The sequence below is a fragment of the Scyliorhinus torazame genome, chromosome 5 (genome assembly GCF_047496885.1).
Source record: "Scyliorhinus torazame isolate Kashiwa2021f chromosome 5, sScyTor2.1, whole genome shotgun sequence".
In the NCBI taxonomy this organism is placed as follows: domain Eukaryota; kingdom Metazoa; phylum Chordata; class Chondrichthyes; order Carcharhiniformes; family Scyliorhinidae; genus Scyliorhinus; species Scyliorhinus torazame.
In genome coordinates, this window is record NC_092711.1 from 110,043,711 (window position 1) to 110,065,074 (window position 21,364).

The 21,364-nt window shown below is 47.8% G+C and overlaps 1 protein-coding gene and 2 long non-coding RNA genes across 3 annotated transcripts in view; 1 reads left to right on the top strand and 2 right to left on the bottom strand.

Moving 5' to 3' along the window:
- LOC140421364 (uncharacterized) overlaps positions 1-1,122 on the bottom strand; it is a 70,125-nt gene extending 69,003 nt beyond the window's left edge. The window contains exon 1 of the mRNA XM_072506030.1: positions 1,036-1,122. Within this exon, the coding sequence (XP_072362131.1) occupies positions 1,036-1,122 (87 nt within the window). The remainder of the gene's footprint in view (positions 1-1,035) is intronic.
- Positions 1-18,202, bottom strand: part of LOC140419412 (uncharacterized) — a 113,963-nt gene extending 95,761 nt beyond the window's left edge. The window contains exon 1 of the long non-coding RNA XR_011945767.1: positions 18,057-18,202. This is a non-coding gene — a long non-coding RNA (uncharacterized lncRNA). The remainder of the gene's footprint in view (positions 1-18,056) is intronic.
- A 385-nt stretch (positions 18,203-18,587) lies between these two features.
- On the top strand, positions 18,588-21,176 carry LOC140419414 (uncharacterized). Its single transcript, XR_011945769.1, has 2 exons — positions 18,588-18,656; positions 18,958-21,176. It is a non-coding gene; the product is annotated as an uncharacterized lncRNA (long non-coding RNA).
- Positions 21,177-21,364: the final 188 nt, after the last annotated feature.

Sequence of the window (21,364 nt, forward strand, 5' to 3'; positions counted from 1 at the left end):
AGATCAGCCGCAATCTTATTGAATGCTGAGCAGGCTCGAGGGGCCGAGTGGCCTGTTCCTAGTTTGTATGTAAAAGGTACGGGAGATATGAGGTGATATGAGATGTATGTTTTTACACAGGGCGGGGCAGTGACCTGAAACTTGCTGCCTATGAGGGAGTTTGAAAATAGAAACAATGAGTGATTTGATTTCAAAAGGAAATTGGATAGACATCTGAGGGAAATAAACCTACGAGGATACAGGGATAGAGCAGGAGAATGGGATCGACTGGATTGCTCCAGAGAGCTAGCAGGACAGTGATTGACCGTCAGCCAAACAACCTTTATCCCATTTTCAATATTTTTATATCCGCTGAAGAGAAATGTTCAAAGGGGCTGGTTTAGCTCACAGGGCTAAATCGCTGGCTTTTAAAGCAGACCAAGGCAGGCCAGCAGCACGGTTCAATTCCCGTACCAGCCTCCCCGAACAGGCGCCGGAATGTGGCGACTAGGGGCTTTTCACAGTAACTTCATTGAAGCCTACTCGTGACAATAAGCGATTTTCAATTTTCATTTCAAGAAAATTACAAAAAAACCTTTTGGACTGGAAAAGGGAATGAAGGATGACCTGATCCTGTAAGATTATGAAAAGGTTTGATATGATAGACAAGTGGAAAATGTTTCCACTGGATAAGAATAAATAGGAGTTAGTCATTAGTTAATCGAATGTGCAGTTCAAGAGCAGTTCAGACGGATTTCACTCATACATTTCACGTGTGCAAAGAGATTTCCTCAGTTTTCCCACTGGCTAACACTCCAACTTTAAAAGTCCCAAACCATTTGATCCGATTTCAGCACATTGTTATTGGCAAGGGGCAGTTTAACTGTTCTGTCCAGGGAGACAAAAATCACTGTTCACCTGAACCTGCTCAGACCCCAACACGTTAACAACTCCCTGATCATGTTTGGTCTGTTGTCAATCACACCCAGGACAGACCTGTGGTGGACGGCCTGTACTATTTAGTTGCTTTATTAATTTATGTAATAAATTTCTTACCTTGGCCAAATGGTGCCAATCGTAATCGGTTGGCAAAGCATAGTTTCTATCTGCAATATCGATTTCAATGGCTGGGGTATTACTCATCATGCATAGCAGCTGAGAATGTGCTCTATCCACATTACAGATGGTCCTCGCACATGCACAGAGTCCGGCTGTGCCCGCGCATGCGCTGTTCAGGTTGTCGCTGACGGTGCGAGGGGCGGGATATAAACAATTGAGCGACTTTCAGGATTGGAGCCGGTGGGTGGCCGGGGAGCGATAGAAGCTGCAGAGTGAGCTGGGAGGCTTCATAAATACCCCGTGGAGGCTTCAACTCCCGAGGAAAATGTTAACGGTCCCGTCTTAAACAGCACCGAATAGAGAGAGAGCTGAGCGGTGACAGGCCCGGGTTACCGGCCGCCATCTTTACAGAGGACAAGGTGCCGCAGGCACATGCGCTGCCAGCCTGGACCGGATGCCAACTACATAAGAACATAAGAAATAGGAACAGGAGTTCATCTGGCCCCTCGAGCCTGCTCCGCCATTTAATGAGATCATGGCTGATCTTTGTGGACTCAGCTCCACTCTCCGGCCCGTACACCATATCCCCGAATCCCGTTATTCTTTAGAAAGGCATCTATCTTTTTCTTAAAAACGTTTAAAGAAGGAGCCTCAACTGCTTCACTGAGCAAGGAATTCCATAGATTCACAACCCTTTGGATGAAGAAGCTCCTCCTACACTCCGTCCTAAATCTACCTCCCCTTATTTTGAGGCTATGCCCCCTAGTTCTGCTTTCCCCGACCAGTGGAAACAACCTGCCCGCATCTATCCTATCTATTCCCTTCATAGTTTTATATGTCTCAATAAGATCCCCCCGCATCCTTCTAAACTCCAATGAGTACAGTCCCAGTCTACTCAACCTCTCGTCATAATCTAATCCCCTCAACTCTGGGATCAACCTAGTGACTCTCCTCTGCACTCCCTCCAGTGCCAATATGTCCTTTCTCAGGTAAGGAGACCAAAACTGAACACAATACTCCAGATGCGGCCTCACCAACACCCTATACAATTGCAGCATAACCTCCCTAGTCTTGAACTCCATCCCTCTAGCAATGAAAGACAAAACTCGATTAGCCTTCTTAATCACCTGTTGCACCTGCACACCAACGGTTTGCGACTCGTGCACCAGCACACCCAGGTCCCTCTGCACAGCAGCATGTTTTAACATCTTACCGTTTAAATAATAATCCATTCTGCTGTTATTCCTCCCAAAATGGATAGCCTCACACTTGGCAACATTGAATTACATCTGCCAGACCCTAGCCCATTCACCTAACCTATCCAAATCATTCTGCAGACTTCTGGTATCCTCTGCCCTTTTTGCTTTACCACTCATCTTAGTGTCGTCTGCAAACTTTGACATATTGCACTTGGTCCCCAACTCCAAATCGTCTATGTAAATTGTGAACAACTGCGGGCCCAACACTGATCCTTGAGGGACCCCACTAGTTACAGGTTGCCAACCAGAGAAACACCCATTTATCCCCACTCTCTGCTTTCTGTTAGTTAACCAATCCTCTACCCATGCTACCACTTTACCCTCAATGCCATGCATCTTTAGTTTATGCAGCACCCTTTTGTGTGGCACCTTGTCAAAAGCTTTCTGGAAAGCCAGATATACCACATCCATTGGCTCCCCGTTATCTACTGCACTGGTAACGTCCTCAAAAAACTCTACCAAATTAGTCAGACACGACCTACCCTTTGTGAACCCATGCTGCGTCTGCCCAATGGGACAATTTCCCTCCAGGTGCCCCACTATTTCCCCCTTAATGATAGATTCCAGCATTTTCCCTACAACCGAAGTTAAGCTTACCGGCCTATAATTACCCGCTTTCTGCCGACCTCCTTTTTTAAACAGTGGTGTCACGTTTGCTACTTTCAAATCCTCTGGGACAACCCCAGAGTCTAGTGAATTTTGATAAATTATCACTAGTGCGTTTACAATTTCCCTAGCCATCTCTTTTAACACTCTGGGATGCATCCCATCAGGGCCAGGAGACTTGTCTACCTTTAGCCCCATTAGCTTGCCCAATACTGCCTCCTTAGTGATTACAATCATCTCAAGGGCCTCACCTATCATATCCTTATTTCCATCAGTCACTGACATGTTATTTGTGTCCTCCACTGTGAAAAAACCTGTTCAACTCCTCAGCCATTTCCCCATCTCCTATTATTAAATCTCCCTTCTCATCTTCCAAAGGACCAATATTTACCTTAGCCACTCTTTTTTGTCTTATATATGTGTAGAAGCTTTTACTATCTGCTTTTATGTTCTGAGCCAGTTTACTTTCATAGTCTACCTTACTCTTCTTTATGGCTTTTTTAGTAGCTTTCTGTTGTCCCCTAAAGACTTCCCAGTCCTCTAGTCTCCCACTAATGTTTGCCACTTTGTATGTTTTTTCCTTCAATTTGATACTCTCCCTCATCTCCTTAGATATCCACGGTCGATTTTTCCCCTTTCTACCGTCTTTCTTTTTTGTCGGGATGAACCTTTTCTGAACACTGTGAAAGATCGCTCGGAAGGTTCTCCACTGTTCCTCAACTGCTTCACCATGAAGTCTTTGCTCCCAGTCTACCTTAGCTAGTTCTTCTCTCATCCCATTGTAATCGCCTTTGTTTAAGCACAAAACACTAGTGTTTGATTTTACCTTGTCATCCTCCAACTCTATTTTAAATTCCACCATATTGTGGTCACTCCTTCCAAGAGGATCCCGAACTATGAGATCATTAATCAATCCTGCCTCATTACACAGGACCAGATCTAGGACCGCTTGTTCCCTTGTAGGTTCCATTACATACTGTTCCAGGAAATTATCCTGGGCACATTCTATAAACTCCTCCTCAAGGCTGCCTTTACCAACCTGGTTAAACCAATCGATATGCAGATTAAAATCTCCCATGATAACCGCTGTACCATTTCTACATGCATCCGTTATTTCTTTGCTTATTGCCTGCCCTACCATCCTGTTAGTGGCCTATAGACTACTCCTATCAGTGACCTTTTCGCCTTACTATTCCTGATTTCCACCCAAATTGATTCAACCTTGTCCTCCATAGCACCAATATCATCCCTTACTATTGCCCGGATGCCATCCTTAAACAACAAAGCTACACCACCGCCCTTACCGTCCATTCTATCCTTTCGTATAGTCTGATACCCTTGGATATTTAACTCCCAGTCGTGACCATCTTTTAACCATGTTTCAGTAATGGCCACTAAATCATAGTCATTCACGATGATTTGCGCCATCAACTCATTTACCTTATTTCGTATACTACCAGCATTCAGGTAAAGTACACTTATGCTGTTTTTTATGTCTTTGTTATGAATCCTAACACCTTGATCAGTAACTTTTCGCAATTTATTTTTCCTCTTACCCTTTCTCCTAATTTTCCTTGTCTTTGAACCCATATCTCTACATAATAACCTGTCACGTAACCTGCTGCCTTGATCTCCATTAACCATTATACTGTTCATAGCTTTACACTTCCCTTCCCCCCAACTTGCTAGTTTAAAGTCCTTGTGACCAACCTATTTATCCTATTCACTAGAACACTGGTCCCAGAATGGTTCAGGTGAAGACTGTCCCAACGGTACTGGTCCCTCCTGCCCCAGTACTGATGCCAATGCCCCATGAAATGGAATCCCTCTTTCCCGCACCACTCCTTTAGCCACGTGTTAACTTCTCTAATTTTCTCAACCTATGCCAATTGGCACGTGGCACGGGTAGTAATCCAGAGATTATAACCCTGGAGGACCTGCTCTTTAATGTAGTCCCTAGTGTTTGATAATCCCCAAACAGGTCCTCTTTCCTAGTCTTACCTATGTTGTAACTCCCAACGTGGACCACAACAACTGGATCCTCCACCTCCCTCTCCAAAATCCTTTCAAGCCGATCAGAGATGTCCCTCACCCTGGCACCGGGCAGGCAACATACCATGTGGGACTCTCGATCTGGCTTACAAAGGATGCCATCAATCCCCCTAATTATAGAATCCCCTACAACTATCACTTGTCTTTTTGCTCCCCCCTCTTGAATGGCTTCCTGTACCACGGTGCAGTGGTCAGTCAACGCATCCTCCCTACAGCCCTCTTCCTCATCCACACAGGGAGCAAGTACCTCATACCTGTTGGACAAGGTCAAGGGCTGAGGCTCCTCAACTCCTAAACTCAGGATCCCCCTACCTGCCTCCCTTGCAGTCACACCACTCTGTCCCTGACCACTGTCCGAATTAACAGTACTTATTCTACCGGGTGTGACTGCCTCCTGAAACAAAGCGTCCAGGTAATGTTCCCCCTCCCTGATGTGCCGCAGTGTGTGCAGCTCGGTCTCCAGCTCATCAATTCTGAGCCAAAATTCCTCGAGCAGCCAACACTTGCTGCAGATGTGGTTGTTGATCTCCAAATTTCTTTCCCTGTCAGTCTGGCCTCAATAAAAGTTGAGACGGATTCGCACGTAAACAGAAGTTATTTATTTAGCTTGCAAGCTTGAATCATCTTACAGAAATGTAACAGGACATCCAGCCTCTTACACTCCAGAAAACGACTGACTAAAAGACAAAGGGATCTCTGCAAAATCAGTTCAAATGGTATCAAGTTTCACATACTCGACGGACATAGGTCAGCCTAGGTCCCTCCTGACCTGTTCGATCTATTCTGATTGGCTCACTTCCAATCCCTTTCTCTGGCCCCTATCAATGAAGCATCACTCTCATAGACACACCTCTTCCTGCTTTTTCCATGCGGTCTCAAATTCCTTTGTCCCTAACTGCAAGAATCAAAGTGGCTTATTTCTACATTACATTAACTAGTAACTCTAAAGTAACTATTTTATATCACATTCGTCATTCCCTCCTTTTATCATTCCATGATAACCGAACTATCCAATCTATAGCTACGGTTCCTCATCTAAAAAGATCCGTCGCTGCATTTCCAATTCCTGTCTTAGCCCCCCTTCATCTGCCTCACCCTCATGGATTTTAACAGTTAAATTTTTTTTCTCGGTGATTGGGGCGGTGATCTGATCTAGTGCACCCCGCATTCTACCCATCACACATTTAAGGATGGCCAGGCCCACAAAGATGCAGCCGATAGCTACCACTAGATACATGGCCATATTTATCAACCAGTCCTTCCATCCTCCAGATCCCCAGTTACCCCAAGAGTCAGGATCCTGCATCCCGTCCAAGTGATCCCGTATGCGATCCATAAATTTAGTAATGTTAGCGGTCAAGTCCTGAACACCCATGATCCACTTGCCCTGTACTATGGCGCATACCCCACCCTCACGGGCCAGACGATAGTCAAGAGCATACCGGTTCTGCATTGCAAACAACCGTAGCTGAGGCAACTCCTTGGTTATTGCCCCGAGGGCTCCCAAGGTTTCATTTCCCAAGATGGTAAGGCCGCAAATAAAATAATTCCGATCACTAACAGCCAAGGAACCCCCCACACCTCCCAGTGTCAATACGCTCAGAATGCCCCACCCGGCTGAGTGGCCCCGGTTGGGTGCAAGAACCTGAGGTTTTTTCCAGTTCTCGCAAAATTCAGCAGAGACTGCCCGGCGTGCTAACTGATTATGCAGGTTCCACGCCGAAGGGCAGGGGACTGTGGTAGGGACTAGAGTCCCTATAGCAATTCGGCGGGGAAATGGGGTGACAAAACGTTGGTCGCCGTACCATTAAATAAAAAGTAGTATCCTTGTTCCGTGTGGAGACTAGCATCACAATCAGCATATCGGTTGCGTAAGGACCTCCCAGTAGCCCAGTTTATCCAATTTTGAAATGCCCATTCGGGCCGCCCAGCAATGCAGAAAGCCCTATTCCCAACAGTGATATGAGAGACATTCGCCCAGCCACAAAGGAGCTGGAGGCCAGCGTTCAATGGAACGCAAGTGATGTTGTAACAAACGCATTGGCCAGACGCCTGGGTGATATGGCACCTCCTGTCCGTACAGGTGGGAAACAGACATGTTATATTTGTGTCCACCTCTACCAGCAAACAGCCATATCCTTCACTGCTGAAGCAATTCTCGTACGACCGGGAATCCCTATTGGGAGTGAAGTGGCTAGGTATGTACGCCCTCCACCGTCGCAGCCTATCGTACTGTGAGTGGGGATTATCCCGAGGAAGGGGAAGGCCAATAGCCGGTGGTGCTGAATCCGGATCGTAAGGAAGAGTGACTTGCTGGGGCAATGGCTCGGAACGCTGACAATGAACCACCGTTTGGGGAGTGCCCCAAAGCGGTGAAACAGAAAATAACCTAGACACCGCTGCGGGGTTTGGGTAGCAGACAACCCGTCCCTGGCCATACAGACGGTGGTAAATCTGGTAGAAGAGATTCATACTACCCGGGTTTTCCTCAGTTTGGCCTTTAATTAACTTAAGTGCATCTCCCGGTAACCTACGTTCTAGCTGTACTTCCCTTCTCACACGCCCCGTCCTCTCTCTAGTCCCTTTCTCTTTCTCATGGTCTCTTCCTACACTCTTCTGACAGCCTGATGTTACATTTATTGTACCACTTTTAACACATCCAAAATCAAATTTACATGTATTCCAAAAACAAGGCAATGTCCATATAATGTTCCCTTCCCATCACCGGGGCCGGTGCAGCTGCTTCATGACTCCTGCATTCTCCTTAACTTTGATGACCTTCCATGAGTCGATACCATGTCCTCGTATATGGGGGCAGTGAAGAACATCACCTTTGCATAGGTGATGTATCCTTGTAGATTGGTTGGGGCTACACAGATACATAATATTCCCCTTTTCCATGTCCATCGCCAATAACACGCCAAGCGAAGTGAGGCCAAATATCAGACAGACGATGCGTAGCCACTCCATCATGCTCCACACCTGTAAAATAGCACTGGAGAAGGGAGGCAGGTTAGTATCCGACCCTTTACAGTAGTGGAGATGGACTCAATTTACAGTGATGTAGGTGGACCCAAGCACTTCGCCCCTCCACTTTAACTGCTGTGGGGGTGGTAAGGAGAACTTGGAAGGGCCCGTCCCATCGCGGCTCCGACCCCTTCCTAGTCCAATTTTTGACCATGACATAACTACCGGGCTGGACTGAAAGTGAGCTAGGTACTGGGGCAATGGCTGGTGAGCCGCACGGACTGGGCCATGGAGTTCCTTGAGCACTTGCGTAAAGGCTAGAACATAGGTGGTCATTTCTTCAGTCATCTGATGAAACTGAACCCGTCTGGGAACCTGCAGGCTCCAAGGAATTCTAAGAGGCCTGCCATAAAGAATCTCGGCGGGAGAGAGCCGGGCTGGTCCCGCAGGTGTAACCCGCAGCTGGAAGAGGGCAACGGGGAGCAACTTAAGCCATGTCAGTCCCGTGTCTGCTCTTAATTTAGCCAATTTAGTTTTGAGGGTCTGATTGTGTCTCTCAACCACCCCGGCTGCCTGCGGTCTGTAAGCACAGTGTAACTGCTGGCGTATGCCCAACTGGGAGCAAAACTCCTTGTTAATTTGTCCAATAAAATGAGGCCCATTATCAGAACTTAACTGAGCTGGTATACCGTACCGGGGAATGATTTCCCTCATCAAGACTTTAACCACAGTAACAGCTTTACTATAGATAGTCGGATACGCCTCAACCCATCTGCTGAACACATCCACAATGACCAAAACATATTTATAACATTGACACCTTTCCAACTCAATGTAATCCATTTGGAGCGTCTCAAAGGGACCACTGGGCAACGGGGTTTGCCCCTTCCCACAAGGGATACCTTTTCCGGTGTTATATTGCTGACAAATCAAACACCGATTACTGATACTTTGGGCCAACCCCTGCATTTTAGGGTGCCACCAAGTGTCCAGCAACAAATCACTAGTCCCTCGAGCCCCACAATGAGTTGCAAAGTGTACACATTCGATGACCCATAAAGCCAGTACATCAGACATACAAGTCTGATGTGCAGGCGTGGTCCATAAAGAGGAAACAGAATCATATGTACAACCTAACCGTTTCCACATTTGTTTATCACTCTCAGGAGCGTCCTCCTGTAACCTTATGACGTCTGGCATTGGCTTGTCAGAAGCAGACACATTCATAGTAGATCGTTTAGTCTGACTTAACATTTTAGGCACCATCACTTGCTGAATTTGTGCGGCTGTGCGCGCTGCACAATCTGCTCGTTCATTACCAACGTCAACTGGGGTTGTACCATTCGTGTGGGCAGCGCATTTAATAACGGAAATCTGCGCTGGCAGAAGGAGGGCCTGCAGTAGGTCATTAACTAAACCCCGGTGGGATATTTGACCACACATAATCATGTCAGGTTGTTCTGACGAAATGTCACTCAAATCGCCCCTTATTGTGGTAGTTTCCTGAATCAAGGCTAAACAGTCGTGGCCAGGTGCGTCTTCATGGACAGGGGGACCACTAAGAAAACAGGCTGGATTGATAGTGGTACAGTGTTTAAATGTCAGACGTGGATTGTTCAAAAGGTATATCTCATACCTATTCTGACGAGCTGCGGTAAGATGCTGACCATTCGCCCCATATCCCTGGCATGGTACTGGTCATGGACCTGACGTGTAATATGAGGGCTTACCGAAGCTGACTGTGGCCATAAATGTGGTGATATTGTAACAAAATCGGCTGTACCTTCTTTTCCCGTGACTGTGGCTGTAACCTTGACTGGCCATTCGGTCTCAAGTAATGGCCGGTATTTGTCCTCCAACTCCCTGTTTCGTCCAGTTCTGTCATAGGCCAGGGTAACGTGATGGAGTGACTGTTCAATGTCTAACGTCCACCACTGGGGGGTGATAGAAATATAGCACTGTTGTCTCATCCTCCTCTTCGCTGATCCACCCACCCAAAGTCACTATATTGGAGCTCCTGCTGGTAAACTACCATTTCTGCCGCTTGTTGGGATCGCAGATCATCCTTTTTCATTACATACTCAGTCTTAACCTTTGTAACTGAGCCTCCTTCTTGGCCTACACCCTCCTTCCAGTAAAATCTGACTGCCCTTGCCATCTGGGAAGGGTCGTTCTCTGTCCAATTCATGTTATTACATTTCACAGCAGTAACCACAGAAGGTGGTAGGCAATGCATTAACATAGCACAGTATTGAGGGGAATTCTGACCATTTTGATACAGCAAATCGCCTGACTGCCCCCGGTAGATTTCATTAAAACGCCCCAGACATTCCTATGGCTCGTCAATCTTCCTAGGTTTTAGGTCTAAGATAACAGAAAGATTTATGGGCCTTTGAAATGTGCTATTCAACGCATTCAAGATCTGTGTCCTTCTTTTCTCTATTTGCTCTCTTTTTTTTTTTAAACTTAAAAATGTTTGAAAATTCAAATTGAATTACTGCAACTTGCAAGCTTAGCTCTGATCTCAACTCAGAACTAAATTTACAATTTGCTTAACACAAACTTGTATAACATTTACAACTTAATTATTTCTTTATCTTAACAATTTTTCTTTTAACAAGTTTTTTTTCTGTTACATACACATAAGTATTAGCAAAATCAACTATCATAAGTATTAGCAAAATCAATTATCATCTCCAGATTGACACTTTTTAAAATGGTGTCCATGATCTTCTTTAAGTTTCTATTAATCTCCAGATAAAATGAGATAAACCTTATTTCAAGTAAGTAAAATTTAAGATTCTGGCAATTTCAATCAATTGCTTTCGAAAATAATAACTTTTATCAAAGAGGTGGAGAAACCCACTGGTTTCCTTTAATTAATTCAAAACGTAACTTTGCTGGTGTTCACTGACTCAAAGGAAAGGTATCCGATTACACTGCAGACTGGTGCTGTTATCTCAAGGCCTGAGTGAGAAGCACTGTCTGTTTTCAACTCCGCCTGCTGCTGTTAACCCTTTGAGAGACTTCTGCTTCAACCTCACAATCTCAACTAGACCTCGGAACTTTACAGTCCAAGGAGACAATTTTAGCTTAATCAACTATATATTTAAAACACTCACACATAGAGTTGAACCATCTTCAGATTTAAAAAGTTATACTGGACTGAACCTTTATTATTTAAGTCACATCAGCCTCTGAACCCTGATAATAGACTGAACCTTTATTATTTAAGTCACATCAGCCTCTGAACCCTGATAATAGACTGAACCTTTATTATTTAAAGTCCCATCAGCCTCTGAACCCTGATAATAGACTGAACCTTCATTATTTAAAGTCCCATCAGCCCAAAACCCTAACCCAAGCCGAAACAACAATATGAAATCCCATCAATTAAAGTGCTAATCCCCAGACTGACCTGTGATTTCGTCGAGGCGGTCTTTCTGTGCCAACCGCGAGTGACCAGACTAATCAGACGATAAGAAGAGGGGAACAATCAATGCTGGTCGTTTTCCATTTCTACATTGAGGGCCCTTTGTTCCCGTCCTCCTGTTCATAATCAGTCTAATTCTGATTTCGCAGTTGGATCAGGATCGCCCAGAGAAATCCCGGTTTTCGGCACCAAATGTTGATCTCCAAATTTCTTTCCCTGTCAGTCTGGCCTCAATAAAAGTTGAGACGGATTCGCACGTAAACAGAAGTTATTTATTTAGCTTGCAAGCTTGAATCATCTTACAGAAATGTAACAGGACATCCAGCCTCTTACACTCCAGAAAACGACTGACTAAAAGACAAAGGGATCTCTGCAAAATCAGTTCAAATGGTATCAAGTTTCACATACTCGACGGACATAGGTCAGCCTAGGTCCCTCCTGACCTGTTCGATCTATTCTGATTGGCTCACTTCCAATCCCTTTCTCTGGCCCCTATCAATGAAGCATCACTCTCATAGACACACCTCTTCCTGCTTTTTCCATGCGGTCTCAAATTCCTTTGTCCCTAACTGCAAGAATCAAAGTGGCTTATTTCTACATTACATTAACTAGTAACTCTAAAGTAACTATTTTATATCACATTCGTCATGGTCACTGACGGTCTCAATGGGATCCACCAGTTCCATCATCATACAGCAACAGCACATCACCTGTCCAGCCACATTCAACTAGTTAATTAATTTAAATATATATTTTTAAAATTTTCTTTATAGAACCTCAAGGATAAACAAGAACACCAACCAAAACACAGCCCTCTCTCGCCACTCACCCGAACTCAGTCACTCACCTAAACTCAGGTGCACTCTGTTCCAATCAGCACTCAGTCACTCACCTAAACTCAGGTGCACTCTGTTCCAATCAGCACTCAGTCACTCACCTAAACTCAGATGCACTCTGTTCCAATCAGCACTCCGTGACTAAAGGCACTCCTACCACACCTTTTGTGCACTCACCTCTCCCAGCACTGTCCCGGCTCTCTCCTCCCACACTTTTTAAATCTCCCGGCTCTCTCTTCCGGCGCTGTTTTCGCTGTCCCGGCTCTCTCTGCTCCCGCGCTGTTTTCGCTCTCCTGGATTGACTGAATGGAGTCTCCAGGATTTGATTTGATTCATTTGTGGGAGTCACTGGCTGGGCCAACATTTATTGCCCATCCCTAATGTTCCTCAAACCGAGTGGCTTGCTCGGCCATCTCGGAGAGCATTAAAAGAGTCAACCACATTGCTGTGGTTTGGAATCGTGTCGGGCAGATCAGGTAAGGATGGCAGATTTTCTTTTCTGTTCATTCACGGGATGTGGGTGTCGCTGGCTGGGCCAACATTCACTGCCCAGCCCTAATTGCCCTTGAACTGAGTGCATCTCAGAGAGCATATTAAGAGTCAACCGGCTGACTGGATCTGGATCTGGAATCACATGTAGGCCGACCAGGTAAGGATAGGTTTCCTTCACTGAAGGACAGGAGTGAACCAGATGGGTCTTTGCAACAATCGGCAATTGTTTCATGGTCATCAGTAAACTTTCAACGAGTTCAAATTTCACCTTCTGCCTTGGTGAGATTCATGGGTCGTTACAATAATCGACAATGATCATAGAATTTACGGTGCTGAAGGAGGCCATTGGCCCCATTAGGTCTGCAAAGTATTGAATTCAAATATTACCTTCTGCCTTAGTGAGCGTCAAAGCTCGGAAATCATTAGGACAATGCTGCCTGAAATGATGGCAGAAACCCTCATAACATTTAAAAAGTATTCAGACAGACATTTGAATTGATGTAACTTAAAAAGCTACAGACCACAATCTGGAAATTGAGATTAGGCTGAATACCTACTTTGTAGCCACGATGAGCTGAATGAAATGCAACAGAAACAACAAACTTTAACAAAATCTGGGATAGTAACTCTCACTGCAAACAAGGTCAGCAGTTTGCCCAGTTTACCTGCCAAGTATGCTAATGCGGTAGTTTTAAAATTTACCTGCATACGTAAGAGTACTGTGGTGAACCACTGTGTACACCTATATTAGGGGATGTAAGGTAGGATCTGCACTACAGGTTCGCCGGTAGCCCCTGCCGGCTGGCTCCATCCACGAGGAGCTGTATAAATATGCGTGTCCTCCATTGATCTGCCATTTTGCCAGCTGCAGTAGGAGGCCACGCATCTGACTGCAATAAAGCCACAGTTGTACCCAATCTGAGTCTTTGTGCAATTGATCGCGCATCAATTTATTGCAGTCAGGTTTTCAACAAAATGGATATCAAAATCAAACCAGATCGCCTGCAGCTGGATCTGCACTCACCCAACGCCAGAAAGGACTTTACTCACTGGCTAGCTTGTTTTGAGGCTTACATCAACGCTGTGATCCCGACGCCAACGGAGGCTCAGAAGATAAAGGTCTTGTATTCTAGGTTGAGCTCCAGCGTGTTCCCGTTGATCCAGGACGCCTCGGGTTACGCGGAAGCGATGGCGCTCCTAAAAGAACACTATGCGCAGAAAACCAACACGCTCTTTGCCAGGCACGTACTCCCCACTCGTTCTCAACTCCTGGTGCGTCCATCGAAGACTTCTGGCAGGCCCTAATCCCACTCGTCCAGGACCGTGACTGTCAGGCTGTTACGGCTGCTGAACATGCTAATCTCCTCATGCGCGATACTTTCGTAACAGGGATTGCGTCGGACCGCATCCGAGAACGACTGCTGGAAGGGGCCACGCTTGACCAAGCGGAGATGAAAACGTTAGCGCTCTCCATGACGGTCGCATCCCGTAATGTCTAGGCATACCCCCCTCGCCACGCGACCTACCGTCCTACCCCTCCTGGACCCCGCAAACAACCCCCCCAGCTGGGGCCCAGCCTAGCCAATCCGCCTAGCCGCATGCCGATCCACACACCCAGGGGGTCCCCGCTGCTACATCTGTGGTCAACAGAAGCCCCCCCCGCCAACTCTGCCGGGCCCCCACCTCCACTTGCAAGTCCTGTAGTAAAAAGGGCCACTTCACAGCTGTGTGCCAGGCCCACGCAGTCACCGCTTTCGTGCCCGCTATCGCCCCCTCCCCCTGCCAAATGCACAATGGGCGCCGCCATCTTCTCCTCCCGGGGCCATTTGTGGGCAGTCGGTGCCACTATCTTCCCCCCCTCAGTCCACATGCGGCCATGGGCACCGCCATCTTGCCCAGCACCACCAACGTGCGTCCCATGGGTGCCGCCATCTTGTCCCGCCCTGTAATGTGCGCCGCATAGGCGCCGCTATTTTGTTCCCCACAGGACCTCCGGACATCCCACAATCTGGGTCGCTGACACTCTCCATCCAAAACATCTGATGACCACCCGCAGCTCACCTCAATGACGCTGGACCAATCTCGTCCACACAACCTGGCCACCGCTTCGACAACGGTGAAAATCAACGGCCACGTGACCTCTTGCCTGCTTGACTCCGGGAGCACCGAAAGCTTCATACACCCGGATACGGTAAGGCGCTGCTTCCTTGCGGTCCAACCCGCCAATCAAAGGATCTCCCTGGCCTCCGGATACCACTCCGTCCCGATCCGAGAGTTTTGTATGGTCACTCTCACTGTTCAGGGCATAGAATTCAGCGGTTTCCTTCTCTACGTCCTTGCAAATCTCTGCGCTGCACTATTGCTGGGCCTGGATTTTCAGTGCAATCTCCAGAGCCTCACCATTACATTCGGCGGGCCCCTACCTCCACTCACCGTTTGCGGTCTTGCGACCCTCAAGGTTAACCCCCCCTCCCACTTTGCCAATCTAACTGCGGATTGCAAGCCCATTGCCACCAGGAGCAGATGGTACAGCACTCAGGACAAGGCCTTCATCAGGTCCAAGGTCCAGCGGCTGCTTCGGGAAGGCATCATCGAGGCCAGCAACAGCCCCTGGAGAGCCCAAGTGGTAGTAGTAAAAACTGGGGCGAAACACAGAATGGTCGTGGACTACAGCCAGACCATCAATCGGTACACGCAGCTCAATGCGTGCCGCCTCCCACGCATATCTGATATGGTCAATCAGATTGCGCAGTACCGGGTCGTCTCAACAATTGACTTGAAATCCGCCTCCCACCAGCTCCCCATCCTGAAATCGGACCGTACGTATACTGCCTTAGAGGCGGACGGTCGGCTTTATCACTTTCTTTGGGTTCCTTTCGGCGTCACTAACAGGGTCTCGGTCTTCCAAAGGGAGATGGACCAAATGGTCGACCAGTACGGTTTGCGGGCCACATTTCCGTACTTAGATAATGTCACCATCTGCGGCCATGATCAGCAGGACCACGAGGCCAACCTTGCTATATTCCTCCGCACCGCCACTCTTCTCAACATTACGTATAATAAAGAGAAGAGTGTGTTCAGCACGACCCGCATAGCCATCCTCGGCTATGTAGTCCAAATTGGACTTCTGGGACCTGACCCCCGAACACATGCGCCCCCTCATGGAGCTCCCCCTCCTCCACTGCCCCAAGGCACTCAAACGCTGCCTGGTGCTATTTTCCTACTACACCCAGTGGGTCCCAAACTATGCAGACAAGGCCCGCCCATTCATACAGTCCACTCAATTTCCCCTCGCGGCCGAGGCACAACATGCCTTTGCCCGTATCAAAGCTGACATAGCCACGGCCGGGATGCACGCAGTGGACGAGGCACTGCCCTTTCAAGTAGAAAGCGACGCTTCAGATGTCGCCCTTGCCGCCACTCTAAATCAGGTAGGCAGACCCATGGCATTCTTTTACTGCACCCTTCATGCCTCTGAAATTCGGCACTCATCTGTCGAAAAGGAGGCCCAAGCTATCGTTGAAGCTGTGCGCCATTGGAGGCATTACCTGGCCGGCAGGAGATTCACTCGTCTCACTGACCAACGGTCGGTAGCCTTCATGTTTAACAACACGCAGCGGGGCAAGATCAAAAATGATAAAATCTTACGGTGGAGAATCGAGCTCTCCACCTATAATTACGAGATTTTGTGTCACCCCGGCAAACTCAACGAACCCCCAGATGCCCTCTCCCGAGGTACATGTGCCAGCGCACAAGTAGACCAACTCCGGGCCCTGCATGACAGCCTTTGTCACCTTGGGGGGGGGGGGGTCACATGGTTGTACCACCTCGTCAAGGCCTGCAATCTGCCCTACTCCATCGAGGAAGTACGGACAGTCACCAGGGAATGCCAGGTCTGTGAGGAGTGCAAGGCGCACTTCTACCAGCTGGACCGTGCGCGCCTGGTGAAGCCTTCCCGCCCCTTTGAACGCCTCAGTGTGGATTTCAAAGGGCCCCTCCCCTCCACCTACCGTAACACGTACATTCTCAGTGTGGTCGATGAATACTCCAGATTCCCCTTCACCATCCCATGCCCGATATGACGTCTGCCACCGTCATAAAGGCCCTCAACACCATTTTTGCTCTGTTCGGTTTCCCCGCCTACATCCACAGTGATAGGGGATCCTCATTCATGAGTGATGAGCTGCGTCAGTTCCTGCTCAGCAGGGGTATTGCCTCCAGAAGGACGACCAGCCACAACCCCCGGGGTAACGGCCAAGTAGAAAGGGAGAATGGGACGGTTTGGAGGGCCGTCCAGCTGGCCCTAGGGTCCAGGAACATCCCAGCCTCTCGTTGGCAGGAGGTCCTCCCTGAAGCACTACACTCCATCCGGTCACTACTGTGCACCGCCACAAATAACACACACCATGAACGTGTTTTTACCTTCCCCAGGAAGTCCACATCTGGAGTGTCGCTCCCGACTTGGCTCGCAGCTCCAGGACCGGTCCTGCTCCGTAGGCACATCCGACTCCACAAGGCGGACCCCTTGGTGGACAGGGTACACTTGCTCCACACCAACCCTCAGTATGCCTACGTGGAGTTCCCCGACGGCCGCCAAGATACTGTCTCCCTCAGGGACCTGGCACCATCAGGTTCCACCCCAGCACACTCCCCCGCCCATGCGCCTCCCTCCCCTCTCCCGGCGCTACCAACATTAACCCCACCAGACCCATCCCCCCCCCCCCCCCCCCCCCCCTGCCCACACAAGTGGATGAAGAAGATGTTGGCACGCTCCCGGGGTCATCCGACTACTGGCCAGCACCAGCACCGACATCAGCGCCACCGTTACGTCGCTCGCAGCGAATTGTCAAAGCACCGGATCAACTGAACCTCTGACGGCTCCGGACCGTTAAAATGGACATTTTTTTCCTTTCCCACTCATATTATAAGACACTGTACATAATTTGCAACGTTGCATATAGTTCCACACCACCCCGCCGGACTCATTTTTAAAGGGAGTGAATGTGGTGAACCACTGTGTACACCTGTATTAGGGGATGTAAGGTAGGACCTGCACTACTGGTTCGCCGGTAGCCACTGCCGACTGGCTCCGCCCACGAGGAGCTGTATAAATATGCGTGACCTCCATTGATCTGCCATTTTGCCAGCTGCAGTAGGAGGCCACACATCTGACTGCAAAAATGCCACAGTTGTATCCAATCTGAGTCTTTGTGCAATTGATCGCGCATCAAGTACAACAACAAATTATTTAATTACACCGATCACATTGGGGAAGTTAGCCTCAAATTTAACCCGGAATGGTCATTAAAAATTTCCCAGTCACTCTGATATCTGAAATCTTTATCCACGGACAGAACAGACAAACCATTTTACCTCCCAATGATATTCAGGTCCTGATGATCCGAGTAACTCAGTCAGACGATGATGTGATGTTTGGTTTGAAGTTCCCGTTAGTAAATCCTCCTCTTTCGAAAGGGGTTTCCAAAGGAATTTCACTCTCGGTCCAGGCGAGAAATTCACAATATTCTCTCTTCCGGCTTCCGGGTCCTGGACGGCCGCGCATGCGCCCTGTTGCACCTGAGAAAGATGGCGGCCGCGCAGGCGCCCTGTGGCACAGCACCCACAAAACAGATGACAGCCGTCAACTGGGGCCGATCAGAGAGAAAAACACCGATGCGGCCTCCCCATTCGGGACATACACCGAATTGTATCAAAAGTACCGGAACTAATATATCACCCTGAGGAACGTAAGGAAATAATGGCGGATAAGGCTACCCGGAATGCCGGGCGCGGATGAAAACGCCCTATGTTGGTCACAGGAGTCAGAACGCGCAGGCGTCAGAATGTCCCGCCTCCGGAAGTCGCCTATCTGTGTGGAGCATGCGCGGTGCTGCTCCGGGCTGAGCGCAGCCGCAGTGAGAGTGAGTGCGGCTCCCAGAGGCTGAATGAGAGCCGCCGCGAGCGGGGACAATGGTGAGAATCCAAACCCCCCAATAAGACCCATTGATTTTATTGTCAGTCTGCAGACAGGAGCTGGAGAACTGAACCCAGGCAGAGGCGAGGGAGGGAGAAAACTGGGAGTGGAGGAAAGAAATGGTGCAGATTGTGAGATGGGTTTGGATTTCAGCCCAGGGAGGAGGGAGAGTGTGTGGGACGGGGATTTACAGCTTTGGGGGAGCAAGAGAGGAAAAAATGTTCCAGAGAAACTAGAATTCGCTGTTCAGAATTTCTATCCTGGACTGACAGTGATGGCTTTTGCAAACTACTTTTACAGGATATTGGAAGTGGAGGATTGGCCACAGAAAACTCAAAACCAAACATCACATCGAGATCTGACAGCCACTCGATTCATCAGGAGTTGAATATCATCAGGCTTTGAAACTGGAAGGAGAAATGTTTGTCTCTTCCGTTTAAGGAAAAAAAATGTCAAAGATCAGTGTGACTGGAAAAGCACCGAGACACACACAACACACACTCGAATGAGAGTGTTTCATTGCACTGACTGTGGAAAGAGCTTGAACTAGTTACACAGCCTGAAAGAAAATCACACCATTCACAGCAGGGAAAAACTATACTCCTGTTGCGTGTGTCGACAAGGCTTTAAGCAGGAGAGACATAAAGACCCCTCACAATGGAGAAACCCTGGAAATGTGCAGACTGTGGGAGGGGTTTCAGTTACCATCACAACTGGAGGTTCATCGGCACAGTCACACTGGGGAGAGACTGTTCACCTGCTCCATTTGTGGGAGGGATTCACCCATTCATACAACCTTCACACACACCAGCGAGTTCACATTGAGGAGAGGCCATTCACCTGCCCTGTGTGTGGGAAGGGATTTGCTTGATCATCCCACATTGTGACACACCAACTTGTTCATACTGATAAGAGACCGTTTACATATCCTAACTGTGAAAAGAGTTTTAAATGTAAAAAGGATCTGCTGACACATCATCGTAGTCACACTGGGGAGAGACCGTTCACCTGCTTAGTGTGTGGGAAAGGATTCATTCAGTCATCCCACCTGCAGACACATCAACGTGTTCACTCTGATAACAAACATTTTAACTGTCCTGACTGAGAAGAGCTTTAACAAAAAGGATTTACCAACACACCAATATGCTCACACTGGGGAGAGACCATTCACTTGCTCTGTGTGTGGGAAAGGATTCAGCCATCCATATGCCCTACTGAACTACCAGAGAATTCACACCGGGGCGAAGCGATTCACCTGCTCTGATTGTGGGAAAGGATTCATTAATTCATCCAACCTTCTGATACACCAGCAACTTCATACAGGGGACAGACCGTTCACCTGCTCTGAATGTGGGAAGGGATTCACACGTTCATACAACCTTCTGACACATCAGCAGGTTCACAGTGAGCAGACCGTTCACCTGCTCAGTGTGTGGGAAGGGATTCACTCGTTCCTCCTACCTATTGAATCACCAGCGAGTTCACACTGGGGAGAGGCCATTCACCTGCTCTGTGTGTGGGAAGGGATTCAGTCAGTCATCCAACCTGCTGACACACCAGAGAGTTCACAGTGGAGAGAGGCCATTCACTTGCTCCATATGTGGGAAGGAATTTTCTCATTTATCTTATATTCTGAAACATCATCGAGTTCACACTGGGGAGCGGCTATTCAACTGTAATGTCTGTGGAAAGGGAGTTTACTCACTCATCCCACCTGCTAACACATCAGCGAGTTCACAAGCGACTACAAGGTTTAGATTATACCATTATTGATGCTGTTAATTATGTCCAGGACTGAATAATGTTCACTCTGACTGTCTTAATCTGCTGATGAGGTTTATAAATGTGAAATAAATCAACTTTATTTGAAACGTTGTTGCAGATCTTTCACACCTGAGTGTTTAACATCACCTGTCTGGAGCTCAGAAAGGACAATCTGTGGAAGGATCATACGGCAGGAACAGAACTTCAGCCTGGACACAGTCTTTCAGGGTCACGCTGAGAGGGACAAACAACACTTTGGTCTTTCTCATCTCGTTTCACTGTCAGCAAAGCCCCCGTGTGGGTTATTCCTGAGGCGTGTAAGAAATGTGTCCCAACCGCTCTCTTCCATGTTTCAGAGCTCCTAGAACAGAAGCTCCTTTACAACTGTGTTCAGAGTCAAGAAGAACAATGGTGAATGCTGGAAATGTGCTGTCAGATCTGAGATTGGTGTAAAACTGTGATGTTCCTGATTGAATTTAAAGCAGCTGGTTTAAGTTTCCAGACTGAAAATGTGTTTGTGTGACAGTCACAATGAAATAATTGAATAGAAACCTACTTAACATAGATTGGTTGAAGTCTGCGTTAAAATAGCAGCTGTTAACTGCTGGGATAATTGGACAACAGTTTGATTCCCAGATAATGAAGGAGCTGCAGTGTGTATCCAAGAATTCCCAGTTTTGTTTATGTGTGCTTCCCACATTCTGTCTTTTTAAATAAACCTCAGCCCTGCGGGCCTTTAACAATCAGAAACATAACAGAGTAAGGGCAAAGCTGTGCCCGCCCCTTTAACTGGGAGCTGAACAGTGTCAGAACCCCGGATGTCCCTTTAAGAATAAGTGATGTGTTCAGCTGAAGATTCCTATTGGCTGCTTTCTGGGTGGTCTCCTTATTCTGATTATTCTCAGTGATCCTCAGGTATATGAACCTGCTCTCCTGTCTCTCA